This window comes from Nicotiana tabacum, chromosome 12 (genome assembly GCF_000715075.1).
Source record: "Nicotiana tabacum cultivar K326 chromosome 12, ASM71507v2, whole genome shotgun sequence".
NCBI classification, from domain to species: domain Eukaryota; kingdom Viridiplantae; phylum Streptophyta; class Magnoliopsida; order Solanales; family Solanaceae; genus Nicotiana; species Nicotiana tabacum.
The window spans coordinates 12,005,420-12,033,296 of record NC_134091.1 but is presented as its reverse complement, the minus strand read 5'-3'; the positions used below and the strand labels follow the sequence as shown (position 1 = coordinate 12,033,296).

At 34.8% G+C, this 27,877-nt stretch overlaps 1 protein-coding gene, 1 long non-coding RNA gene, 1 other non-coding gene and 1 pseudogene across 6 annotated transcripts; 1 reads left to right on the top strand and 3 right to left on the bottom strand.

Annotated features, from left to right (window-relative positions):
- Positions 1 to 184: 184 nt before the first annotated feature.
- On the bottom strand, positions 185 to 3,883 carry LOC107821387 (glucan endo-1,3-beta-D-glucosidase-like; annotated as a pseudogene).
- A 2,690-nt stretch (positions 3,884 to 6,573) lies between these two features.
- On the bottom strand, positions 6,574 to 6,645 carry TRNAK-UUU (transfer RNA lysine (anticodon UUU)). The gene has a single exon. It is a non-coding gene; the product is annotated as a tRNA-Lys (tRNA).
- A 12,859-nt stretch (positions 6,646 to 19,504) lies between these two features.
- On the bottom strand, positions 19,505 to 24,892 carry LOC107821385 (uncharacterized). 2 transcript variants are annotated; one of them, XM_075226149.1, is made up of 6 exons: positions 24,525 to 24,892; positions 23,639 to 23,682; positions 21,269 to 23,554; positions 21,033 to 21,129; positions 20,452 to 20,529; positions 19,505 to 20,364 (listed from the first exon to the last, which is right to left on the bottom strand). In XM_075226149.1, exons 1-6 carry the CDS (start codon positions 24,631 to 24,633, stop codon positions 20,132 to 20,134), a joined length of 2,847 nt encoding a protein of 948 aa, XP_075082250.1. In that variant the 5' UTR covers positions 24,634 to 24,892; the 3' UTR covers positions 19,505 to 20,131. The 2 variants fall into 2 exon arrangements, with proteins under 2 accessions (XP_075082250.1, XP_075082248.1); XM_075226147.1 differs by having other exon boundaries at positions 23,639 to 23,700; positions 24,525 to 24,891.
- On the top strand, positions 20,267 to 25,967 carry LOC107821386 (uncharacterized). 3 transcript variants are annotated; one of them, XR_012697194.1, is made up of 4 exons: positions 22,057 to 22,170; positions 23,884 to 23,966; positions 24,071 to 24,181; positions 25,758 to 25,967. It is a non-coding gene; the product is annotated as an uncharacterized LOC107821386 (long non-coding RNA). The 3 variants fall into 3 exon arrangements; XR_012697195.1 differs by lacking the exons at positions 22,057 to 22,170; positions 25,758 to 25,967 and adding an exon at positions 20,267 to 20,379 and having other exon boundaries at positions 24,071 to 24,390; XR_012697193.1 differs by lacking the exon at positions 25,758 to 25,967 and having other exon boundaries at positions 24,071 to 24,390.
- The last annotated feature ends 1,910 nt before the right edge of the window (positions 25,968 to 27,877 follow it).

Sequence of the window (27,877 nt, the reverse complement as noted above, 5' to 3'; positions counted from 1 at the left end):
CATGGTAACGAGAGTGGTCTAAAATTTGAACATTGTAGTTTCAGTTTCGAATTCTACCCCGTCAAATTTAATTATTGGGTTCGAAATCTATTCTTTGCATTTATTTAGTGAATCCAAAATTGCTGGGTTCAGATGAAACTATGAATTATGATCTACATTTGGCGCTGATGATAGGAAACCAAAATAGTAAAAACCATACACTCACTGAAATACAGTTAACAAAGTAGTAAATCATACACTCACTGAACATCATAACTTTCTTTTACAAGGTAAAGGAATCACATAAATTCTTTTTCCATGAAATAGATCTATTTTGCGTGATCTTTTTATTCACGCAAAATATACTCCACTTCACAAGAAAATATTGACCTGAAAACAGTCCGACTAATAAAGTTATCCTACTAAATATTACAACAAATTGCCTTTGCTCTCAAGTACTTCCACTTGGATTACTGCACCCATTATAACCTAAAAGAATCGCATTTCCAGCAGCAGATAGTTACATTAAATCCAATATTGGGTACAATACCTAAGGAATAACAGAACCACGAAATCTAGTAACAATAACTTACTAGAATTAGTGGATGAGAGGGTGGCTGTCTGAGAAATCACAGTTCAAAGGATTCTTGTCTGAATTTTGGTAAAGAAGATTCATAGCATATGCAGCATGGGATGCCACAGTATTTGACTCAAAAAAAGCACCCCCAGATTGAATTGCACTGCATAGTCGATATTTGATTGCAACTGGGCATCTGATACATTTGCCTTGGATACACTTTTTGTATTAGGCGACGAGGAAGGTACTGGAGTTTTTGGCGATGAGGACGTCACCGGAGCTTCTGGCGATGAGGGAGGCATTGAAGTTTTTGGCAATGAGGGAGTCACCGGAGTTTCTGGCGATGAGGGAGTCACTGGAGTTTTTGGAGACGAGGGAGGCATAGAAGTGTTTGAGGGAGTCACCGGAGTTTTTGGCATTGGATCCTTCAAAGACAAAAACTCCTCTTAGACCTTAATAATCACAAAAATCAAGAAACTACAATAACAACTACGCCTCAATCCCAAACAAGTTGGGATCGGCTATATGAATCCTCGCTATTCCATTTCGCTCCATTTGAGCTCGTCTCAATCCAATATTTTACAAAATAGTAAGAAATAAAAAGCGCTAGAAGTTCTCCATATTTTCTACTAGCATATAAATCTTTGACATCACCAAAAGACTCCTGCAAAATACTGGACCTAAAACTTAATCCAAACTAATTGGTGTCATATGTGTAGGTCTTTTCATTTCATTGCACCCTATTGTTGCTAGGTCTCCATAGCTTCCAAGAGATTGTAGGTATTTGAATACAACTTCCTTTCATGTAATTTTAGATCTACTATGTCCACTTTTAATACTTTCATTCACCATGATATTACACCTATAGACCGATACAAATTTTACAAGAAACCTATATTGAAAAATGATATAATGTAGTTCTTGTAGTGACTTTCTTACCTGGCTGTTAGCCTTAGAAAGTCCAGCATCATAAGTCATTGTTAAATCAGGCTTGAAAAGTCCAAAGGACCTTTCAGAAGTTGGTCCTGGTTTCAAATTCTCATCATACAAAGCAAAGAGATATGTATCCACTGATATGCCAGGCATCAATGGAGTTCCAACCATTGACCTCAAGTGAGAAATCAAATTGCCATTGTAAGCCTTTGCATTCTCAATACTTGGGCCAACCTCATTGCTGTCTCCCTTATAAGGCCATCCTGTTTCAGCAATTACAATCTCTACCTCCTTGAATCCCAGGGCGTTAAGCGCTGATCTTACGGCATCCACCTGCATACAGCCAAATTAATTAGGTTCTTGAATCTCAAACAAGCCCACAAAATACCTCCTTCTTGTCAAGATGAATGACATGATTCGAAATACAAGATTTAAAAAATCAAAATTTTACTATCTTCAGTGTTCAAAAGTTATGGAAATTTTCCGCTAACCAATCAGTCAACTACACCTCATCTATATCCATATGCTCTATTGGGAGCCATTTCATTCCAATTACTAATTTATTTTTAAGATAAACTAAGAGTTCGCTCAAATGGTGTTGACTAAATCATACGCTTATTTTCTACATTTACAAGTTACAAACTAGAACAAAAAGTCTTCTACAAAATATCCCATTTAATGCAAGTGTACTGACATGAAGTAAACTTTAACATCATTTAGCTGGCATCGTTTATATACATCATTTGCTTTCATTATGTTCTGTTCTTAGCTAAAGTTCACATAAATTCCAAGAACCTGTAAGTCTTTCTTTTAGAAAACGTCCCAGTTTATCTCAATCTTTTTAATTAAGAAAATCAATCATTAAAGTGTCGCACTATCAGGTTATATTGACTTACAACAACATATAACTCTGCATATTAACCTGATATACTAACCTGGAAATAGTGTAATAAGTTGATACAACCGGTTAAATACACTCCGTATATATAACCTAAACTCATACGTATAAAATGCGACAAGAGTAAGAAAAAAGTTAACCTGAGCGTCGAACATGTTGGTGTATTTAATATTGGTACCAGCATCAAATCGTCCAGAATTAGGTTGAAACAAACAAAAAGCCAAGGTATCAGGTCTAGGATCACTCTGATAAGCGAAATAAGGATAAGGATTAACTGCAAAAGGAGAACCAGTAGCTTTATTGAACTCCAATAATCCTCTCAACAAATCAGTAATACTCGGGTCGAAACTTCCAGAAGATGGCGGCTCCGATTGCTTCAACACAGCCATAGCATGGACCGTAGATACCTTAATTTTCCCTCCAATTGAAGCATCATTGAGGGCATTTTGGAGATTTTGCATCGCCGGCAACAAATTTGTCATCAGATTTTGATCGTTTGATAACATAACTTCATTTCCTACATTGATGACTATGATTTTACTCGCTGGATAAAATGGAAGTACTTTTGAACTAAGCCATCCTTTGGCGAAGTTCGGGTCGGAGGCCATAGGCGGAATATCGCCGTTGGCTACTCCGATCATGATTCCGACGCCGGTATTTGCTAACGCTTTGATGATTACCGGGTCGGATCCGTATAATCGGACTTTCTCAATCGAAGTGGATTGTAATAGCTTTGCTGTTGCCTCCGGTGCCGGCAGATTATCCGCAACTTGGCCATAATTTATACCGATAAATGACTCTGATTCTGCAATATTAGCAATATAATTAGTAAACAAACTTGGAAAGGAAAAAAAAAATAGTATATAATTTTGCTAAAATTTTGCTCAGTAACAAGCCAGGAATTTTTGAACATTAGCATATCAGTAATTCTAATAAGAGGATTTGAAAAAAATGCAAAAATCTCAACACCAAAAAAATTTAGCATGTGACAAGCAATTTTTGAACTCCTCTGCACAAACTAAATTATGTTCTTATGTCAAACGAATTTAACAATTTATATATAAAACAAAAAATGCTCTATTTGAACAATAGTATAATTTTTCGACTCTTGCGTTCACTTGGATAGGCCGTACCAACAAGACAAATTATTAAGTATTGAAATAGCACGAACTTGAATAGAACGTAATAAATATAGAGGAATTATATAGCTAACTCTAACTAATTTAGGATCGAGATATAATCCGTTTGTGAATAGAACAAAATGAATAATAATGTATATTTTAAGGAGTTAAAAAAAGCTTACCTACGAAGAGGGCGAGATGAAAAAAGCAGAGAAAGAAGAAGGAAGAAGTCTGAAGTAGATTAGCCATGGCAGAAAGAGGCTTATTTTATATATTCTCTGCTTTTGGAGGGAGATAATGATTTTGTATATAAAGAGGGAAAGTGTAAAATTCTACCGTTCAAGTTTTGAAATTCTATACCACGGCTGATTGCACGTGAGTTGCAGACATTTATAGAGGAAAACGTTCCAGTTCAATTATTGAGTTATAAATTCTGTGGGAATTAATCAATATTTTAAAAAGGTGAAAAAAGTCAAGATTTTACAATCAATGGGGGCAAGTATGGGATTTTGCATAAATAGTCAGTAAGATTCAATGTTTACTTTTCTTAATTGGTATACATAGATTATATATTACTCTTTTCGTTCACTTTTACTTGTAAGTATTCTAAAAATATACTTTTACTTTTACTTGTCACTTTTAGTATATCAAGATAAGACAATTTTTATTTTCATATTATATCCACAGTATTAATTGCTCATTTCAAATCATTTCTCAAACCCATTGAAAATATGCATCAATTAATATGGGTATCATGGTAAATTATGCACTTCATTTATTATTTATTAAGGGCAGGGGCGGATTTAGGGGGCGGAAGGGGTTCACCCGAGCCCCTTTCGCCGAAAAATTACACTGTATATATAAGACAAAATCTGTTTTTTTTCCTCTATATATTAAGTTTTGAACCCCCTTGACACACCCAAAAGTGTAGCTTAGTGGTCAAGGGGGTTCAAAATCTTTGAAAGGTCATAGGTTCAATTTCCCCTTGCTACAATTTTTTTTTTCTTGAACCCCCTTCGCGGAGATCCTGGCTCCGCCATTGATTAAAGGGTGTGCATAGTCCATAGTGGACAAGTAAAAGTGAACGGAGGAAGTAATTATACACAATTATGCCATTATTTTTAGTTTAAGAGATTAGGTAAACGACTATTTTGGATAAATTCTTCATTATTTTTTATGCTTGCACAAAACACATTAGTTTACAGCTCGTTGATACCTATTGAAATACTCCTTTTAAATAATACTGTAAAAACTAAATGTGATTACTTTTTGGAATCACTCTAAAAGCAAACGACATAGGTTTTAATCATTTATCACTATAAAGTAAAGTGTAAATAATAATCATGCTCATCAGTCTCATTCTAGAGTAACGCTTTCTTTAATTTGAGTCTGAAAATAATCTAGAGAGACCCCTCTTATATCAAAATTATTTCTATAAATAAATAATCCAACCTCCTAAAAGATTTGGTGTTTACACTAACTCAAAAAACATATATTTGTGGTTTTACATACATTATTACTTACTTAACTATGTTGTTAGTTAATGTATATTCTCGCCAATTCTATTATTATTATTATTATTATTATTATTATTATTATTATTATTATTATATAAGCTAATGTATATTCCGTCTAGTTAGGTTTTTCAAAATTCTAAGTGCTTTGAATAGCTTATCCTTCTATGCTAAGGAATCGCTTTTGCATATTTGGAACTGTGACAACATGTCCCTACATTCTCTGTATTATTTCCTAAATGTAAGTAAAAGATAAAGAGAAGCTTTAGAATATGAGTGTTTGTGGAGAGCAGACACCCTACAAAAAAATAATAAAGTGAACTTCCACTTTAGGAATTAGGACAAATTCATAAAGCAAAACCAACTTTAGGAAGGAGGGGATGGTATAATTTGTTGACAAGTAATCTCCTCGCAATAAGAGAAAGTAAAAGTTCAAGATTCAAACATTTCATTGCTAAGTTTTCTAACTTTTAAACTTGGTAAGCATTTTATTCTTTTCTTTTAGTGCAACCGAGTTACGTCGGACCTTTCAGGTTTTCCTTTATATTTCTTAGCTTAACTATGTAGAGAAAGAAAAGTGAAAGTTGATTTAAAGTCAATATGTACATAATTTATATTACAAAGTTTTTAAACTAAAGTAAGGATTAGTAAAGTTTTGGTGAGGACCTAACTATCCTGTAGGCTTGAAAAGGAAGCGGAGAAGACCGATTAATCTATTTACGATTTTACGTACAGCAGTAGATGTAGAAATGGATAGTCACTGTTTCATGTTTCTTTCTCAAAAATAGATAAAAATGATTGATTGTTTTAAATAGATGAATACGGAATACTAATACACTTATTTCAAATTTGTTGTTTGAAACTTAATATGTTAATTATAATAATCCGAGTATATATATACAAATCAAATAAAAGTATATACAGTCAGAGGCGTATAGACCTTGTCCTATGCGGTGTCATGGGACACCGCTTCGTCGAAATTTTTTAGTAGATATATATTTAAGAAAAATAAAAATATATTGGAGATAAATATAGAAAATGATACCGCTATATATCATTACCTAAGTTATTCATTTGTCCACTTCTGTAAATTGTGACACCACTTATGAAAATTTGTATGTACGCAATAAAAGTTCAATGTTAAATTTGATGAGAAAGAAAAAAGTGATGATTGATTTAAATAACTTCTTTTTGTAAAGTTAATGTTGAAACTAAAGGGAGGGCAGCAGGTAAAGTTTTGGTAGAGGACCTAACTATCACGTAAGTTTGAAAAAAATGCAGAGAAGAAATGTAGAAATAGACAGCCACAATAAGGTTATTTATTTTTCTGTTTCTTTCTCATAAATAAAACGTGACTGAAGTTTTTAAACCCCTGAGTACAAAATATTACTACAAATTAATACTAGTATTAAGACTATACAACTCTATATATACGGTTTAATCAAAGTATATATAGTAAATTAATGTGTTGCACAAATACTACGTCTCTCCCAGACAAGAAAGATGTAATTTTCACAAGCAAGGCATGCTTCATTACAAAAATTAAAATTCCGCCGTCTGTGGGGATCGAACCCACGACCACGTGGTTAAAAGCCACGCGCTCTACCACTGAGCTAAGACGGCTTGCTGTTCAAGTTTGGGAGTTAATACTAATTTTAACTGTGAAAAACCATAAACTTTGTTTTTGCCCTTTTTTGGAAACCATGAACATTGAGTCGAGAAAATATCTCTTATGATCAGTTAATATTTACAATATGAACAGGTAATTTAATTCAAGCTGGCTAATCTTTTTGGTTTTAATTTACACTGTCAAATTATTTAAAATTTGACAGGAAGGTGTGAAAGTCGAGCATTAGGGTTGTAGGTTAGAGGGTAGTCGAGTGTTTCTCCTCGTTGCTCCGGCTAGTCTGATAGTGTTTTGTCTAGGACTGCTAGCAGCTTTTGTTGTGTTTCACATTTTTTCTGTCTTTCACATTTTGGCCTTTTCATTTATTTGGTGTATTTTACGATGCTGATACTCTTTTTCTGGTTTCTGTTGTTGTTATGGATGTATTGTCTCTGAGTCGAGGGTCTCCAGGAAACAGCCTCTCTATCCATTTGGGGTAGGGGTAACGTCTGCGTACACGCTACCCTCCCCGAACCCCACTAGTGAGAGTCAACTAGGTTGTTGTTGTCGTCGTCAAATTACTTAAAAAGATAGTACTAATAATTGTTTATGGTAAGAATAAATTTGTAACAAGAAAAAGAATGTAAGCAACATTTATGACGATGAAACTATGTGACAATTCTTCTTGCATCTAATATTCCTAACATTATTGGTGTCATCTCTTAGCATAATTGATGGTTGTATGTTCTCTCTTCTCCTAAAGTGAGAATTGTTCCGTCAATGGAACTGATTTTAGGAAATTGTATATGCGCCAACAAATGAAATTGTATATAATATACTTTTCTTTTCTTTTTGGTATAATGGAAAAAACTACAAAAACTTAATATTTATTATAAACAATAAAAGAAAAAGAAGAGTATTGCAGAGAGAAGTAGAGAGAGAGAATTTTTATTGATTTGGGATGAATTACAATGAAATAGAACACCTCTATTTATAGGGAAAAAGTGGCTTAACCACCAAGTAATAAACCCTAAAATCCTTCTAAAATATAGACATTTACCTTAAATAAAATCCTATTTATAACACTCTCCCTGGAATGTCTATTTAACAGATAATGTGCCTCGTTAAAACCTTAACTAAAATAAAACTTAGTGAAAAAAATAATTTTAGTGAAGGAAAAAAAGTACACATATCTAACAATACGCTTTTTGGTTGCCTCGTTAAAAACCTTGCAAGGAAAACCCAGTAGGACAAAACCTTATAAGGGAAAAAGAGTACAACGCGTATTAACTCCCCATGATGAGAGCATCAATTCACATCCTTGAGCCTTCGCATTCCAATCTCGTGCACTAACTTCTTGAAGGCTAACGTCGGCAGAGATTTAATGAATAAATCAGCCATATTAACTCCAATGAATATGTTGCACCTTGAAAATCCTTCTATCACATTATCATGCTTATAGTTATAGCAAGATACAAATGTGCACAAATTACACTTAGGATGTTGCACTTCATGACCAAGAATTCTATATGCTTTAAGCAATTTAAATCCTTCAGGAATTGTCAAATAAGTTAAGTCATATAAGCCATATGAATGGACTTTAGATGCATATCAAGTTTTTATGTCATAGCAAGATACAATGCTAGATCACACACACCATTGACTTTATACTTTCAAGTGTTTGAAGTGCAGGTCTAAACTATATGTTTTTCATATGAAACAAATTCTGTTCGAATTGTGACTCTTCCATTTGGCCAATATTTTTGTGTTTGTATTCGACAGACTTAAGATCCTCATCTATACTTAGCGCTATCATAGATGTCGTCGATGAACAATCGTATCGGTTCCAACCTCCTTTTTTCATAAAGACATAACATAGAGATCTCTTCATTCATATTTTCAGGTACCTAAACCTCTCCTGAGATTTTATGAAGTGTTATGTCATGTGATCTTTTAGATCACTTGCCTCCTTATTATGATCATTTTGATCATTTGCTCATCTTCTTTATCAAGAAATTTATTGGAACCGATTTGTCTATACGCTTTAAGCGTACCATAGATTTTGTCCTTCTAGGACTTATTCTAATAGGAGCATTTGCAGTGAGAATATAATTACTGTCTTTGGGTCCGCAAATGCGTCTGGCATGCTTTGCCATATATTGCAGATGAATTATCTTTTTATTGACTTCAAGTTCATATTATCTTATTTGAGGATCTAGATGTACAAATGATAATTCATTCCACATAATTTTTTCTCAACTGCTTATCCTTTCCCCCCCTCATATTAGAAAAATTAACTTGCTTCCTCAACTTTGGAAACCCACCTTTGTGCGTTATGATGTTCATCAAAATATACACCGCACATCAATATAATAAAATGGAATTATATAATTCTTGAGCCTGAACCACTTGTGAGGGTAGAATGTAATATACTTTCGTATACAATGTATATCAAATTGATGTAGATAACAGTGTTCTCATAAGCAATACTTTAGCTATTAAGTGAAGGTACTCAATAAATTATTTTGCTCAACCCACTGTGATGTAAACCAACTTATCAAGATGAACTATCTTGAATAAAAAATCTGATATATGCTCTAAATTAAATTATTGAGCAAGTTATCTAGCAAACACCATGTTACAGGTTAATAATAATCACACATGTAACCATCTCATAGATGCATCTTATGTGGTATACATGGCAGGTGAATGTGACCATATTCACCTTTGGTATTTCCAGCATTCACGTGACTCAATCCCAATTTTAGTTGGTATATTAATTAATGAGAACAAGCAACATAAGAGAATTCGTAAAAAACTTTCTAGTTCTTTAATGTTTACCCATGTGAATTCTCTTTTATTTTTGCACATTATACTTAAATTAACATGGCTAAACCAATTATGCCAACTAGAAAAATTATCAATATTGATAAACTTCAAGTTTATTATGATATGAGTGTTTATATTAATAAACTTCTACTTTATTGTGGCATTCCTTTATTAGTGTAGTACAAACTGGAGAATAAAGCGGGTAGCTTTTCACATACATATTATGCCGAGATATTAAATCTTTCCTTTATTTATAGTCTCAATATAACCAACCGCTTTCGCGATACTTTAGAAAGTCAATAAGTTTCTTTGAGACTTACTACGACACAAGAACCTTATTGATAATCAATTTTATTTCTCCAAAATAGTATAATTGGCTCTTCCAGAGCTTTCAATTAATTTTACACTACCACATATTCATATATTTAAGGCGTTATACCTCAAATAATTGTACCCCCAGGATTGATTTTTGCCTTATTTAAGGAGGTTCTTTGAGGATCCTTCAAGTCTTCTGAAATATTTCTTTGCTAAGTTATTTTGCATTTTGTCATAATATTTGAAAAGCGAAGAATTAGGGTTTCATTATATTGGGGGGGAGGGGGGTGAGATTGTGGTGGCGAATAACTCAGTAAGCTATAGTTTATCTCCACAGTGTCATGTTAAGTTGCCACTTACAATGGAGTACGATACATTGGTATCGTTGTCATGTAAAAAATGAGTGTGAGTAAATATTCGGTGAATATTAAAGTAACTGAAAGATATCCGTATTCTCTTTAACATCGAAGACGATGAAACTCTAAGAGATGTTTTGAGGACTCCGGATGAATACCGGAAATTTCTTGTGATAAAATGTTGGAAATGTACGTCAAGGCTGAAGACGTTCGCAATAATGAGGTTGCGTAAAGTAGGGATATCCCTCAATCATCGGGTGGTTATTTTGGAGCAGTTTTAGCCGAACAGGTTCCGGGTGAAAGAGTTTGGCCTGATCTAAACGTATCTCCACGGGCGAATGAGGAGCGAGAAAATAATTTCTCACCTAGTTTACATAATCTACAAGCCGAGTGGTAAACTTCAATTTTCCTTTGTGTTACGATGTTTATTTTTATATATTGAATTTGTATTAACACTCATATATTTTACAGGGGGGACCAGCTAGATATGAATATTACAAGTTATGAACCAACACCCAGTTGAAATATGATTAGTTTTGGTGTGTTGGATCATGGTGGTCCATCCGGGAGTCATCATCAACATAATAATATCCATCATGGGATATCAACACATTATGATTTGTAAGTAAAGTGATAAAGCTATATGTAAAGTTTCGATCAATTTGAGTAACTCATTATTTTATTGGTTGTGTAGTAAAAACGAGCAACTTGAGGTCCTGTCCTTACTCAATTTCCCGAAAATAACATATTTAATCGGGATCTGGCAGATACGCAGAGTTAGGAAGAGAATAGTGATTATGACAATAATGTTGATGAGTCTGGAGATGACACACCCTTCCCTGATAAGGGTGATGATGAGGAGGAAGAGAATGTTGAACCTGATTTGACGATGGAGCATGCTTCACCTCCCCTTAGACCAAGAGTGTACGAGTCCCACGTGCCGTTTCATTCAAGGGAGATTCCCTACCTTGATAATTTTCCAAGTAGCCGGATGTGGATGCCTTTACAAGGGATTTTGACAAAATTCGGACAACAATGTGGGATGAATCTAGAGCAACGGTGATGTCAAAAGGCATGCTTTTTTCTGATAAAGCGCGCCTAAGCAGGGCAGTGCGAATGTACAACATAAAAGAGTGTCGTGAGATCGTGGTTCATGAGTCATCCCCGGATGTATACAAGGTTATTTGTCGTAGATGGTTTACAAGTTGTAATTAGATATTGCGTGCGAGGAAGACGAAAACAAATATGTGGGTTGTGGGTAAATACATTGGCATCTACAATTGTGAAATGGACACATTCAGTGGGAATCATTTTAACTTGAATGTTGACTTGATTTCTCTTATCTTGATTCCACACATTGAAGCGTCCATAAGGTACAAGATCAAAGAGAGTATAACATCTGTCCACTAGGAATATAGGTGTACTATTACCAAAAGAAAGACATTTCTCGGACGCAAACATACGTTTGAAATTGTTTATGGTAACTGGGATAAGTCCTTTGCATCTCTACCCAGGTACATGGCCGCATTGCAACACTTTAACCCCGAGACTTTTGTTGAATGGAAGCTTGAGCGGAGTCCGGGAATACCGGAACATATATTGAGATATGTGTTATGGCATTTAAACTAGCAATTGATGGTTTTGTGCATTGTCGGCCGGTAATATCCATAGACGACACTCATGTCTATGGAAAGTATGATATTAAGTTGTTGATCGCCGTTGCAGTAGATGCTAATGGAAGTATATTTTTCCTAGCTTTTGCTATTTGTTCTAATGAAAGCCAAGAGATGTGGACACTATTTTTGAACCACTTGAATGAGCACGTTGTCAGACAACGTTCAGGTATTTGTCTAATATCTGATCGGCATGGTGATATTTTAAGTTATGTATAGAATTTGCATGCATGGCAGGAACCATATGCCTACCACCATTACTGTGTGAGGCATCTGAAGGCCAATTTCCATAAGGCATATCCCAACAAGGATTTGCATGATTTAATGTGGATGGCTGCAACATATCACCAATAGTGTAAATTCAGTAGGCGAATGGAATTGATCAGGCAGGAAGACCAAGGAGCCTATCGTTAGTTGATGTGACATGAGCTTGACAAGTGGACTTTGCATGTGGATGGTGGCAAAAGATGGAGGATTCTGACTACAAATCTGTCAGAGTCTTTCAACGGGTTATTGAAGTCTGCACGTGAATTGCCTGTCACTGCCATGGTGCAGATGTCATTCAAGCAGATGACACAGATGTTTGTTGAAAGGGCTAGAGGTGCATCGTCATTGATGGAAAGGGTGTTGAATTTATGCCAATACCAATGAAAAGATTTGAGAAATACAGGAAGCGAGCACATTGTCATTCATTTTTGATAGTATTGCAACGAGCGAAATATTTTTGAAGTTCGCACCGCTATCCATCACAACCGGGGGAATAATACACTCACCGTCAATGAATCCAGAAGGTTATGCTCCTGTGGAAAATGGTCCATCTATCACATGCCGTGCTCACATGCCATGAAGTGTTTTTAACATACAGGTTTTGCGGCAACAGGGTACGTTGATAAAGAATATAGTGTTGCTGCATACTTAAACACCTATAGTGGACAGTTGCAGCCAGTGGGTGCTGAGCATTATTAGCCGCCGGAACCATTTAAAATGGTGTGTACCAAGGAGTATTTGCGTCAACGACAAGTGCAAAAAAGAACGCGTATACGGAACCAAATGGATGTTGGTGCAACTGTTTATGCCCGTAAATGTGGCATATGTTCGCAAACAGGATACGACCGTCATAAATGTCCTTCAGCTGGTTTGGGTAGCGGTGGTAATTCAGCTCCTGGTGGAAGCTCATCCAATGTACCCAATTATTAAGGATACACGTAGTATTTTATTTCAGTAATTTATTGTAATAAGTGTATGTACATGTTCATCTTGCAGAATGTATGAAATAAAATTATGTTTCTATTGGTGTTAAGTCTTATTGATATTTAGCATTAATACTTCAGTACAACAATTTAACATACACCAAAAAAAACAATTGTCATTTACCATTATCGTCGTTGTCTGGCACTATTTCATTGTCACTGTCTTCATCTTCTTCGTCAACATCGTGTACACACCCTTCGGGACCGAGGGCATCATAATCTAGGCCCCAATTGACACACATTTCTCCTATTTCATCGTTATCATCAATAAGACCACTTGCTTGATTTCTACAACAATATGGGACTCCAACGTCCAACGTCTTTGGTAGAAACTTAGGTAGTCCCTCTCACTCGACAACTATTGGGAAAACAGGATAATCATCGTCTCTATGCAATTTTCATTTTCTAATAAATCCCAATACTGATCCTCCGTTCCTCCCAGAAAGTTAAGATCATCCATTGCATGATGAACATCTAGTACATTTTCTATCTCTAGAATCTCATTCATCAAATGCCAAATCACTTCTGGTTCATCTTTGTGTGTACTTGTTAGGAAGGTTGCAAACAGTGCTTGTGGCATAACAATCCCATGCCAGTGACATAGTACTTCATAATCACATCGTTTTGAATAAAGGGGAACCCATAGTAGTTTTTCGCCCCAAATTTGCATACCTTCAGGCTTTGTAGAATGCGCTTCGCCCTCAATAATATGCCCTGCAACTTTGAGATCAGTGTGTCTATTAATAGGCTTATTTTCCAAGAGACGCAGAACACCATACCATTTGTCATCAACCAAGTCAGTATAGCAACCTAGCATATTTTTTTCAAGGTAGGGATCGATAGCATTAAGACATGTTCCATGGGGATCTGTTGAACTAACTTCACCCTTCTGCCTCTTTTTGAACCACTTATTAAATGTTAGTGGCATTTTTTAAATGGATGTTGTAATGTTTCTTCAAATGGTCTTTGAATATAGATGTCTTGGACCAGTTTAAGAAGCTGTCTTATACCCCAAAGAATTATTATCACGTGCAGCATAGCACGCTACCAATATGCGTTATGTGTATTATCTTGTCGAGCTGAAAAAGCTGTCATTCTAGAAAAGTTGTCTTGTACCCTAAAGAATTATTATCACACGAAACATAGCGCGACACCAATATGCGTTATGTGTATTGTCTTGTCGAGCTGAAAAAGCTGTTATTCTGGAAAAACTGTCTTGTACCCTAAAGAATCATTATCACGTGATGCATAGCGCGACACCAATATGCGTTATGTGTATTGTCTTGTCGAGCTAAAAAAGCTTCCGTTTTGGAAAAGCTGTCTTATACCCTAAAGAATCATTATCACACGAAACATAATACGGCACCAATGTATGTTATGTGTATTGTCTTGTCGAGCGAAAAAAGTTGTCGTTCTGGAAAAGCTGTATTGTACCCTAAAGAATCATTATCACGTGCATTATAATGCGCCACCAATATGCGTTATGTGTTTATCTTGCCTGTAAAAGCCTAGCGCATGTTAGTTATTATTTGCGCTTAACCAAAACAAATAGAAAAACTTTTCATAAATTTTTTATTTTTCTTGCATTAAGAAATGTCTTGACGCAATGACGTACTAAGGTGTTATTGTGGCAAACGTGCAATTTTAAAGCCATGTTGGTCAAATAGTAATGTGGGGTGCAAACGTTGGATATGCCAACAACTTGTAATTTATTGTTTTGGAAAAAATATTTGTTAATTTTTTTTATATAAAATGTTAACTAATAGTGTTGTGTTATAATCCCCATTGGTAGGACGGAAATCAATGTAGATTTAAAGAATGGTATGATGAACCCATTAACCAGGAATACTACAAATCATGTTTGCAGTATGTTTGGAATATGACCGGTGAATACAAACTCCAGATCTTTAAACTACAACAACAACTTGCGGCAGTGCAGGAGCAATTAAAAGAGGCGGAAGAAGAAAAAAATAGGTTGGAAGAGAAATTTAAGTGGTTAAAATAGAAAATAATGGGCGATAGTGACTAAACAAACACATGGATGTGTTGAGTGTAATATTTTATCTTTATGTTTTTCGTGTCATGTATTTTCATTAGTTGTACCAAATTTAAATTATGTTAAGTTGCTATGTGTTGTTATTGTGTTGTAGTATTAAACTAATAAATAACCCGAGAAATTAAAACACATGCGCATATATTATAAACCATAAATAATATTGCTATTATATACTGAATGTCATATATACAGATAATCAAAAACGTCAATGTGTCCCACAGCCTGTATGCTTTAAAGCATTGGCTGGCCTGAGGCACATCCCATCCCGCCCGACTACACTATCAGGATCATCTTCATCACGTCGTCTCTTTATCGGAGGATGCGCTGCAGCATGATCGTCCGTAAGGCTGGCAGGCTCGGTAGAAAGGACCGTCGGTCCAGCAGTAACCTACAGGTACTGCAATCCCGGTGAGCCGCTGCAACATCTCCAGGTACTGCAATCCCGTATAATCTATGAGAGCATGCAGTAAAGCTACATGATGTCCATTAACTGGCAACCCATACAGAACCTCCACGTCCTGAAGCGTGATAGTAGCCTCGCCAATGGGTAAATGAAATGTGTGTGTCTTCGGTCACCACCGCTCTATCAAAGCCGTGATCAACGACCAGTCCAGCTGCAACCGGCCGATCTCAATAATCCTATAGAAACCCGTATCCTGAAGGCGTCTGACTATACGGGGATGGAGATGGTGGGCCCTAAGAAAGTTCCACATATCGTCTACTCGTCTAGCACGAAACGTCTGGGCCAATAACTGCCCCTCTCATATGTACGAAGACCTATGCTCTGCCTGTAGCAACAGTAGTTATAGCGAGGCAGGCCCAGGATGCACATGCGGAACCTCTATGACGACTACTGTAAATTGAACAATATTAATTAAAGTATTTTTCTTTTTCATTGCTTAAACATCTTTAAATATATTACAATATCTTTAATATTAAAATTTATTCGATATTTTTACTATATTGTTAATTAGGTTGATACATTTTCTATATTATAATTTTATATTTAATATGTTAGTTTATTATTTTATATGTTAGTTTAATATTTTATATGTTTGTTTATTATTTTATATGTTAGTTTATTATTTTATATATTTGTTGTTACTCACCTATTTTTGACTATAATAAAATTAAATAATTAATTTTCATAACTATACAAGATTTAATTATTAAATATTCATATAACAATATTTAGTTTGACAAATATTGTTGTTTTCTAATGTTATTTTCTTATGTTTGTTGACTAGAATTCGAGAGAGTTTGTGTTTGAACTATCAGCTTTTTTCAGATATTTTTGGGTTTAATAGATAATTAAATGATTAATTTCAATAACTATAAAGATACTACGCTAAAGGGCACTACATTTTACTACGCTAAAATGGCACTACATTACAAATACAAGCACTACATTAGGGCACAAGATACCACTACAAGGAACTAAAGTCACATATTCATATATTACAACAATAACATCTAAATAAGATTAATTATTCCTAAAATAATAATTTATTTATTTTACTAGTCTTTTAGCAAATAAATAATCTAAATCGGATAAAAATAATAAATTAATTTAATCACAAAATAATCACAAAAAAATATATACCACAGTAAAAATTTACTAATTAATATTTTTTAACAACTAATAATAATTTCTTTATTTTACTAATTTTTTTAGCACACTAATAATATAATCTGGATAAAAAAATAACAAATTAATTAAATCATAAAATAATTACGAAATAACATAGAGCACAGTAAAAATCAACTAATAGGCATTTTTATACACGTGTTTTAACAAAAACTAAGTCGGAATACCTTAATTTTAATTTTTTGGAAACTTGAAGATTTGGTGATTTGGAGCCGAAATGAGCAACCCACTATGAGATAACGTCTTAGCTAGGATATAAGACCGAGAATCTATACTTTTTGTGGGACCGGTGGGTTCCAAGCGAGTTTTTTTGCTTAAAAATGTGTGTGGGGGAGAGGGGAGGGGAGGGGAGGGGGCAGGGGGGGGGGTGGTTTTTCTTTTTTTTTTTTAATGGGGGAAGGCGCTGGTTCGTGTGGTGGGGAAGGAGAATGGCACGTTTATTTATATAGGTATAACGCCCATATATACCGCGCTATAATATAGCGCGGTATATATGGGTGCTATACCTTCCCGCCCATTTTAAGTTTAAATAAAGCGCGATTATTCACCGCGCTATACCTTAACGGACAAATGCATCGTTAAGGTATAGCGCGGTGAATAACCGCGCTATATATATTATGGTGTCGAGTCTTTTTTTTTTTTTTAATCTATTTTGTATATATATATATTTTGGTGACCAAAATTATTTTTTCACACATTTTGATTCTTTGATTCCAAATAAATCACATTTTGGTTCCAGACTCCTACAAGTTGTAGTAATAGAAGATATTAAATTTTTTCTTTATTTATAGTCTCAATATAATCAACCGCTTTCGCGAATACTTTAGAAACTCTATAAGTTTCTTTGAGACTTACTACGAGACAATACCTTATTGATAATCAGTTGTATTCCTCCCAAATAGTAATAATTGGCTCTTCTAGAGCTCTCAATTAATTTTGTACTGCCACATATTCATCAACATACATATGGTGAATATCTCTTTCAAAGAGAAAGTTATATCATTATGGTCATGGTCAAAATTATATGTAAGATCTGTCTCTTGCATTACTGTTGTCTTTTAATAATCACATTGCCAAAATATTTTGGCGTACAATAGGTATGTGACCAATGCTCATTCATGCCATAATAATGACATTATTTTTTTATTTCCTCTCAAACCTCCTTCTAGAGGTGAGTGTGGTATATTCACTACCACTAGCAACGTTTATATTCTTCCAACAATGAATATGTATTCATAAATCACATGTTGTCACATTCAGATCATGAATGGACCAAAACCATCTATATGTGCTTTATAAAATCCCATGTCAAATCGATGACATATTACTTTCATAGAGTGAAGGATTATTTTGAGAATCCTTATTATTCTCATTACCACAATGATGACGATTATAATTTCGTCTATTACCATGTCCACATCCATTGATACATTCACGGTAATAATTTTATTTTCTTTCACACTTATTACATATTGATACCACATTATCTTAAGGGAATGAGAATGGAGCAAATTCAATGGGATGTGTTTCCACTTCTTTGACTACAATCACACATGAATTTAATCATGGCAAGACATAAAAATTTTACCACTTCGGATAGTTATAATTTCTTACAACTCTATTAGAGTTATAATCAAAGTTTATTGTCTTTGCTTGTATTTAAAATTAAATTATAGAATTTGAAGAATTTAAAAGAGAAAAATAAGGTAAAATACTTACTTTAAATCGAGAATTTAATCATGAAGTCAGGTCATTGAACAATTGATAATCATGATGCTCAATATTATGTACAAGTTAAGTAACATGCACATATCCCAAAGCATGGTGACCAAAGCATATGCCTCTACTCAATTGGTTAGAGTCTCGTGCTGCAGAGAAAAGTAGAGAGAGGGAATTCTTATTGATTTGAGATGAATTACAATGAAATAGAACACTTCTATTTATAAAAAAAATAATAATTTAGCCACCAAGTAACAAACCCTAAAATCTCTCTAAAATACTTTAAATACAATTTTATTTATAACAATATTTTTCATAAACCGCATGACTCATATCAGGAGAAGAAACTCTATATCCTTGATTACATCTTCTCATATTAGCAAATCTTCTTCATATTTGTGCGCCTCGGTTGGAAAGTCGGCACATTGGTTTGCTTTCCTCCATACTACTTTAAGTGTAGTTTGTACCTTACCTTATGATTTTCGCGGTGAATCCCACATCGATATTTATGTTCTTTCTTTAAATAGTTTTGGATAATCCTCGCTTCATGAACTGACTTTCGGAATTGAGTTAGATCCAAGATTCATTTTTTTATAATGCTAAGTTAAGTCACCCGTTCATTATTTATCCAATTTTGGGCCCCTATGTTATGTAATTTATCTTATATTATCGACATTCGAGATGTACAATTCATTATTTACTCTATGTTGGGACTTTATCTTATATTATCGGTACTCCAAATATATAGTGTTGGTTGTTGAGTTAGGTCCAAAGTTCATTTATTTGTCAGATTTTTCGGGACAAATATTTGTTATTGTAGCAAGGTAGATGCAGATAAATTGAAAATAAAGACAGCAAAATAGTAGAAGAAAGTTGTAAAGATCTTATTGGTAGTTGTTGATAAGCTTACTAATGTACAAATCCTAAGGCCTGTTACAAGGAGCATTGATAATAATGAGAGCTAATATCATATTGACTCTGGTTTCATTTTCTTTTTGCTCAAGATCTTCTGATATGTGTTGAGCAATATGAAAAAGATGCAAGTTTTACTTTTCTCTTTTCTTAACGTTTCTTAAATAAATAAGATGATTGAAAATGAATTAGCATAGACTTGAAATCCAAAAATGTGTTACTTATAAACTTTGCCTCTTGATTTACTACTTACAAGACTTGCTTCATCAACTTTCAACTCTACTTAGACTGCACAATAATTATAAGACCAACAATCTTTCTCAAAATGACTTTCTTACTCTATCAAACAATCATACTGAAATGGCTATTCGTAATAAATCCATCGTTATCTCGTCGATGAGTCCATTGAGCAAATGCTTCTCCACATCCTTTATAACATCATCTTTTTCAAAAAAAGCAAACATTATTTGTTCACTCCAGCCAAAGTCCCACATGGAGTTCACATCTGGATTTCTGTTGTGCATATCTTTTCCGATCATGTTATGCAGGTAATCTGCTGCATCACATTCATCGCTCATATTCCCATCGCCGCCATAGAACTTTAATGTGACAAAATCTTTGCAGAGTTGCTTGATAAGATCATCCAAAGACCTTGTCTTTATATATCCAATGGATATTGTAGCATAAGGATGTAATGCTAGCTCCTGTCTTCTCGCTTTCCTTTTCATTATCTCATAACCACAGTCTAGCATAAGTTTAACATCTTCCCCTTGGTTATTTTGATCACTGGCATGGAGAATGCTGATTGGTATATTGAGCTTGAAAAGTGCCTCGGCTGTGTTTCTAGAAATAGTTGATTTTTAATTACTGACTCCTTGAAGTGCTTTTCAGGTTCTGTTAAAGGTTCTTGTGCCACTAATGGGAGAGTTGTTTCTTGATCATTTCTAACAATATTGGAGATTCTTGTGCCTCCTTTTTCTGCAATATCAGAGGGTGAGGAACTTCATCTATAATGTTTATCTTATTTACATATAAATGAATGGAATAAGATTTTCATATCAGTACCTGTAAATTTGGCTGAAAAACTTATATTTTGTTCATCATCGAAAAGCTTACTGTTCTGTGAGACCTCTTGATGAATCCCTGCAATGTCAACTATGAGAACCAGCTTGCAGTATATCAGCTATATATCATCTAATAAGAGCAGCCCGGTGCACTAAGCTCCCGCTATGCGCGGGGTCCGGGGAAGTGCCGGACTACAAGGGTCTATTGTACTTAGCCTTACCCTGCATTTTGCAAGAGGTTGTTTCCACGGCTTGTCTATTGTGCTTTTCATCTTATGTACTATCTTATTTTGCAAGACCACAAAACTTGAAGAAGGTTGAAGAGTAAGAATAATTTGGCGTAGAAACATCCAGTTTGATGCTGGTGATATTTGGTTATAGTTAGTTGGAGTTTGAAAAGCACTAATCATTGGGGTGAATGGATAATAGGACTGCTATCTCTAATTGTAAGGTGATAATACTGGTTTAAGCCTTAAGGCAACCGAAGTGTTAAAACTACATGGCTTACATGTCTAAGTATATCTGACTACTTTTCTTCTGAAATCAAACTAATTGAAATAAATACTCATGGTCTAAACATACCATTAAGTTGGTCGATAGCTTCTGATATCTTTGGCATATCTTCTCCATGTTTCTGGTCCATGAATATTTCAAGTACTTCCAGTGTTTTATCTTGATGCTGCAGGAATACAAAAAAACATGTTATGAAGATATTGCACACGTACGACTAGTTTTCTAGACATAAAATTACTCTGAATCATTAAAAACTTGTCAAGATCACAAACTAGATCGAACTTTCTTCTCACAGATGAACTTACATTTTCATTTGAAATCACACTTTCTGAACCTATCAGGTTGTCGCATTCCTTTTCCATAATTGCTTCGCAGGAGGTACTGTTTTCTATTTCACTATGTAGTTCTGTTTGCAAATTGAGTATCTCCATGCTCACATCTAGCTCATCGGATCTTCTGTTGTCCACATTTGCTTCTATTGCCAAGCTTTCAGTCAACTGTTCTTCTCCACTGTAGCAGCTTCTCTCATCCTTCTGCAGTTCCATGTTTTGCAAAGTTGGAGAGGTCTCAGTTCTATGAATTTCGGTATGACGTCCCTTCCTGTCTGTAGCTGGCAGATTGATGATTGGCTTCTCTTGCTTAGATGACTGATTGATACTGTTTAGCTTCTCTTCTCTAGATGATACTTCCTTTGACAATGCATTTTGATCGGCATTTTTCTTCTCGCTGCTTTGCGTGATCACTATAGAGGTAGAAGAGTTCCGATTCTTGGCAAGAGCAACATGCTTTATACCATTAGAAAAATCTTTTGAAGGTGTTTCATTTTTGGACTTTGTAGATTTTTTTGTACCAAGTGTGGCTTGGTTCAGACAAGACTGCTTCTTCTTTAAACTTGCTGAACGATTCCTTGGTTTTGGTAAAGTTATGGTTTCCACTTGATTTGCTTTGTGTTTTCTTGCTTGCACAGTTTTGTTTGAGAGCGATTTCTCCTTCTTACCTGCTTGATGCTTCTCATCTTGTCCTTCAGCTTTTTTAAGCTTCTGCAATTGATGCACTTCATCCTTATCTAACTCCTTTTTTTCATTGCTCAAAGGGAATATATCTGTCTCTTTCTTTGCTGTCTGAATTTTATCTTCTTTGCACTCAGTAGGCTTTTGTAACACAATATGGATTGGAGGCACCCGCGATGCTTGTGGCATTTTTGGCTGTGAGTCACTCTTCAGGACAGGCTCCTTGATTTCAACTGTTTTTGTGATTTTCTCCTTTACACTAGTCGGATTTTGTTCTTTCTGTTTCTGCTGCAAGTTAACTTGATGTCCTGGTACTTGATTTACTTGGATATTTTTACTATGTTGCTTATCCATCATGTTGTTTGTCATTGGCAAGCCCGAGGGCAACAAACCTGTATCTTTGTTGACCGCTATACTCCGCTCCTCCTGTTTAACTCTACCAGAAGAAACCATGTCATTGCTCCTGCTAGGAGATGCACGGACATATTCAGCTTTAAGCGTGAATTTTGCATCCTGAACTGGTAGCATGTTACTTCTTTGTATCATGTTTTTGTCAACACTAAGAGATGACCCATTCTTAGTGTCCGGAGTGCCAATAGGATCTGCAGTTCTCTTCAAAACTGGCTCTTGCTTCTTTTTGGAATCCGACCCTTTCCTCGATGCCTTGTTATCTTTTTTTGCTGGGAGTTCATCCAGTCCCATTAGTTTCGCAATGACATTTGAAATTCTCCCTTTCTCTGATCCAGCTTTCGTTCCACTTGACTGGATCTTCTGGTCCAGATTTTTTAAGTCCGGGGCACAACTAGCTGACCTTTTATGGGCCACCAGTTTGTTAGGGCCGATAGGTTGCTTTTCGTGCAGTTTAGGAGTTTCATCGGGGTATGTTAAGGCCATAAGCCGCTGTTTGATGTCATTTTTTGTTGTCTCTTTGGTGATATATGAGTTTTTAGAGGGCTTATCGAATGAAAATCTTGGCCGCTCTACTTGCTTCTGATCGGCAATCTTGACAGTGCTGTTGTCATCTTCCTCATCCTCGTCGAGTAATGTAATCCGGCTTTTGCTTTGAGGCTTGATCATACGATCCGAAGCTTCCTGTAGGTTCACAAGCATCCTCAATGACTCTTCCAAATCCATTGCTCCTTTCAACAGTTCCGTCCCAACTTCAATTGAGTTCTTATCAAAATTAAGGCCATTGGAACAGGCTCTTAGAATGTGGTTTAGTTTTTGTATCCCTTTAGATACTTCATTGATATGAACATGTGAGACGGAAGCGAACTGACTATTCGGATATTGATACTTATCGATGCTGGTTCTCCTTTCCATCTTACTTATGTCCATTGATCTTTGACCAAATTGATGGAGAAATGTTAGCACAGGATTTCTACTTGAAGACTCCATCTTAGTAAACTTTCCTCCATTTTCAATAGCAAATGCGAGCGCCATTGAAAGATCTCCCACTTTCTCAGAGTTCTGTACTCTTCCAGTAGCATAGGGAACAATCTGTCCTGAAGATTCTTCAATCCGAAATGATCGGTTGCTGGTGCTAGACCTACTACCTAAGTTCCCTACTTTTGAATTAACCTGCAAATTGTAACATGTAAGCTGAATGGAACATATTGTTACAAGAAATTCTCAAGGTGTCCTGATATTGTCAAGTGAACTTACGGATTCTAGAGTTTTTGTTTGTCGAGATCCTTTGTAAATTTGTCCTGGATTAGCACGAGCATCTGTCAGTTCAGACATATCGCTAGTTTAGTTTGACACTATCATCTGTAACATATGCTTTTGCAAACTTTAAAGTTGAGGAATGATATGGCTAAATGTGGAACTTCTAAATAAGCTTCATTTTGTTGCTTAGTAGTAGGAAAGAGTTTTTCTGCCTCTAACATCTTACTATGTGAAACCTGCAGAAAAATTTGTTCCACCTATGTGGAAACAGTGGAATTCCTGATTGATTATGAACAATATTTTGGTGAATGTACATATACTCCAAGTATGTTTTCTCTAAACTTTTATATAAGTTATGTGCTTCTCTTTGATTTACTCTTGCATCTCATGCTTCTAGTTCTTGAAGTAATAATAAGTTCGTATCAACAGGCAAAGAGAGAGAAGGTACATATTCTAATTGATATGGTGCAAATCATGAAAGGGCGTCAACAAATCATTCTTGGACACGAGAAAAGGAAAGAAAACCAGAAGTTCAATGACGTATGAATAGTCATCTGATAGGTTAACAACTCTTAGTTGTATATTGCAAAAGCCTTTATCTGTGATTCTTCTGATCTGAAAATTTGTCTTTGAACAATGCAAACTTGCATCTCTCATCAGCACGAGCCGAAGTGCTCAAACTACGTACTAATTCCCTGTCACAGTGTAATTATCGTCGAGTTCAACACATTTCAGTCTAAAATATCAAAGTTATCACTGCATTACTAACTACAGGAAGAAGTGATCTACTATCTTGATTCTATTTATCCTCGTGCATAATTCAATCATGACATCTTAAGATGTAAAATGTAGAAAATCATTTATTAGCATTCCATTAATTTACCTCTACTCGTGGAGTATGAATAGCTTGAATTTTGAGCAGCAGCCACCCTTTCTTTACGAAGCCTAAGATCATGCAGTAGCTTCTGAGCGAAATCCGACTTAGCTGACATTTTGTTGTCTTACTTCACTCTGAATGTGGAACAGTTTTGGACTAAACCTCCATAAGGAAACTGCAAAATCAATAAAAGCAAATAAATGTAAAAAGAAGAATATTCTTAGATTGTGTTGCAGGTCAATTTCCTAGTAGATTGGTAAGGTATAGGAATGTAATGTGAAGTTGTTATGTCACTTTGGTGAGAAGGCTTTTTCAGTGTTGGGTAGGGTGGATAGTTGGGAAAAAAGCTATAATATTTGAGGTTGAAAAAAAAAAATTGTTAATCACACACCACTTGAGAAGATTGACGTGAAAGTTAGCTCTCTCACTCACTGTTTTTCTCTATCAAAAACATTGTGGTTGCTTGGCTTTCATTCTAATCCAAGCAATGTATTGTATGGGCACCAAATAGCTTCACACAAAAGATTTCTTTATGAACAATGAACAATCTCCTTTCTGGAGAGGGCAACTCAGTGTACTAAGCTCCTCTCATGCGCGGGGCCCAGAGAAGGGTCAGGCCACAACGGTCTATTGTACGCAGTTTTATCCTGTATTTCTACAAAATGTTGTTTCCACGGCTCGAATCCGTGACCTCCTGATCACATTTACCTTTCTGGAATTTTTTTTAAAAAAAATTAAAAATTTACTCACGGTCAATTTTTACACCAAAATCCAAATCGACTAATAGATGGACGTGTGCCTTTCACGTATATTTTTATCACTAATCATAGTTAATTAGTATGTATTCTCACTTCCATCCTTGATAAACTACTATAATCTGGTATAAACACCGGGTGTGAATAAGTTTTGTTCTTTTTTTCGTTCTATTATCAACTTTCGTTAGCTTAAAGGTGGTCTCTAGTCAGAGGCGCATACAAGATTTAAACTTTATGTGTTCAACTTTTAAAGCTTTTAGTTTTGAACTTATTAGTATTATTTTAAATTTGAGTTTGTATATACTATATGTTGCCATTTTAATGAAATTTTACACAAAATTATGGTCCCGTACCGAAAGTACTGGGTTCAGATGAACCCGATACCAAGGGCTAGATCTGCCCGTCTCTAGTATGGGCATAACATGGTTTTGGCCTGTTACAATAGCTAGAAGAATGATCTAGCTCTTTTTTTGCTTTTCAACAGCTGAAATGTTGGAGGATTTGCAGCTTTCAATTAGGGTATGGGTTGGCTACCTTTTACTAAAGCTACTGTGAGTTATGCTGGAATGGGAGATGATCTAAATACAAATATTCAAGTGAGAGATGATAAAATTCCATTTAACAGGTAATGTGTGTTCCTTTTTTAGAAGGTTTATGAACCTAAATAGTTTTTTTCTCCCTCTCTATAGCTTGTTTTGATGGTTGTTACATGTTATATTGTATCGTATTGTTACTTTAAATATAGTGTTTGTTTTGATTGTTACTTTAACTTTATTGTATCGTATCATTAAATCGGAGGTTACGTAACGACGAAAAGTGCCACTTTATTGAACGACCGATTTGATGTGGTCGCATCACTCCCTTATTTTTTTCTCTAATCTTGCCCTTCCATATTATTAAATAATCATATTTTATTCTTTACCCAACCTTTTTATATAATAATTCTACCTCAGACCTTATTATTTTTTTATAATATTGTAAGTTTATTCTTCATATTGTTGGTGCATGCATGACATCATGAAACGAGGGAAAACAATACAGTCTATCCAAATAATATATCCATATATACGATACAGTACAATATTATACGATACATAACAACTATACAAACAATTTGTAATAACTACCTCTATCACTGATTTTCGTCGCACAACCATTACCTTCACTGACATCGATTTATATCATAACATTTTAATAATAATAAGTTTGAACTGTTTTACCGAGAAGGTCTATGGTTCGAGTCCGTGCTCAATCAGCACAATCACCATTGCGACTTCCTCTATACAAACCACAACCACCACCGACGCCACCTAATAATTGTCATCATAGTTAGCTGCTACCACGAGAAAAGTCCTCCAACACTACTAGAAATTCGCTAAAAATCGACCAAAAATTTCCGACCAACGTTGGTCGGTCAAAAAAAGCGACCAAAAATCGTCCAGCTTGGACGGAAACTGGAAAAAAAATATTTTACATTTTTTTAAAAATAAATACCGACCAACTTTGGTTAGTAAATTGGTCAACAAATTGACACAGCTGGCTAGACTTGCTTAGTCAATTTTTTAAATTTTAATAATTATTTTATTATTTAAAATATTTTATAAAATTTAAGAATTTATATTTAAAATTACCGACCAACGTTGGTCGGTTAATGCAGGGGAAGCATTTACCGACCAACTTTGGTCGGTAATTTTTATTTTCTGCAAAATAACCGACCAAAGTTGGTCGGTTATTACATCAACATTGGTCAAACTTTTAAATTATTTTTATATTTACTATCTAAATAATATAAATGTAATCCGTTAACACTTTTGTAATACAAATAATGAATACACTAACATATACTATATATAACATGCTATATATGTAGTTAAAGTAGTACAACGAAGCGTGTGTTATATATACACACACACACAAAAAAAAAAAAATACTATAACAAGCTATATATATAGTTAAAGTATTACAATGAAGTGTGTGTGTGTGTGTGTGTGTGTGTGTGTGTATAGAGGTATAGCCGTATATATATATATATAAGAACACGAAGCGCTAGGACCACAGGGTCAGGTTTTTTTAGGGATAGACTTGTGAAGATCCTAATTAGTATATATAATTTATCATCAAATATATCTATTTGTAAATTAATTCATCTACTTATAATTTACTTAGATGCATCGATGAATATTAAAAACAAAACGTTTGACCTATACCGACTAACAGTAAAAACAAAATGTCTCGACCTATATCGATTAATCTATGTCATGCATTATTAGTGATGAATGAATGAAAAATAGAAGAATTAATACTAAACATCTTTGACATATATATATATATATAGAGAGAGAGAGAGATATGGATCACAAATTAAATAAACGAAAGAAGTTATTAGTATTAAGTAAACGAGTTAAATTAATAGGTCAAACATGGTCAAACTTTAACAAGCTATATATATACACACTAACATATACTATAACAAGCTATATATATAGTTAAAGTATTACAGTGAAGTGTGTTTGTGTGTGTGTGTGTGTATAGATAGGTATAACCGTATATATATAAGAACACGAAACGTTAGGACCATAGGGTCAGGTTATTTTAGGGATAGAC

Coding starts and splice junctions, on each gene's coding strand:
- LOC107821385 (XM_075226147.1), bottom strand. CDS start 24,633: ATGTCAGCTAAGTCGGATTTCGCTCAGAAGCTACTGCATGATCTTAGG. Junction 23,701..24,524: donor TTCATACTCCACGAGTAGAG/GTAAATTAATGG, acceptor CTGAACTGACAG/ATGCTCGTGCTAATCCAGGA. Junction 21,130..21,268: donor GTGTGATTTCAAATGAAAAT/GTAAGTTCATCT, acceptor GTATTCCTGCAG/CATCAAGATAAAACACTGGA.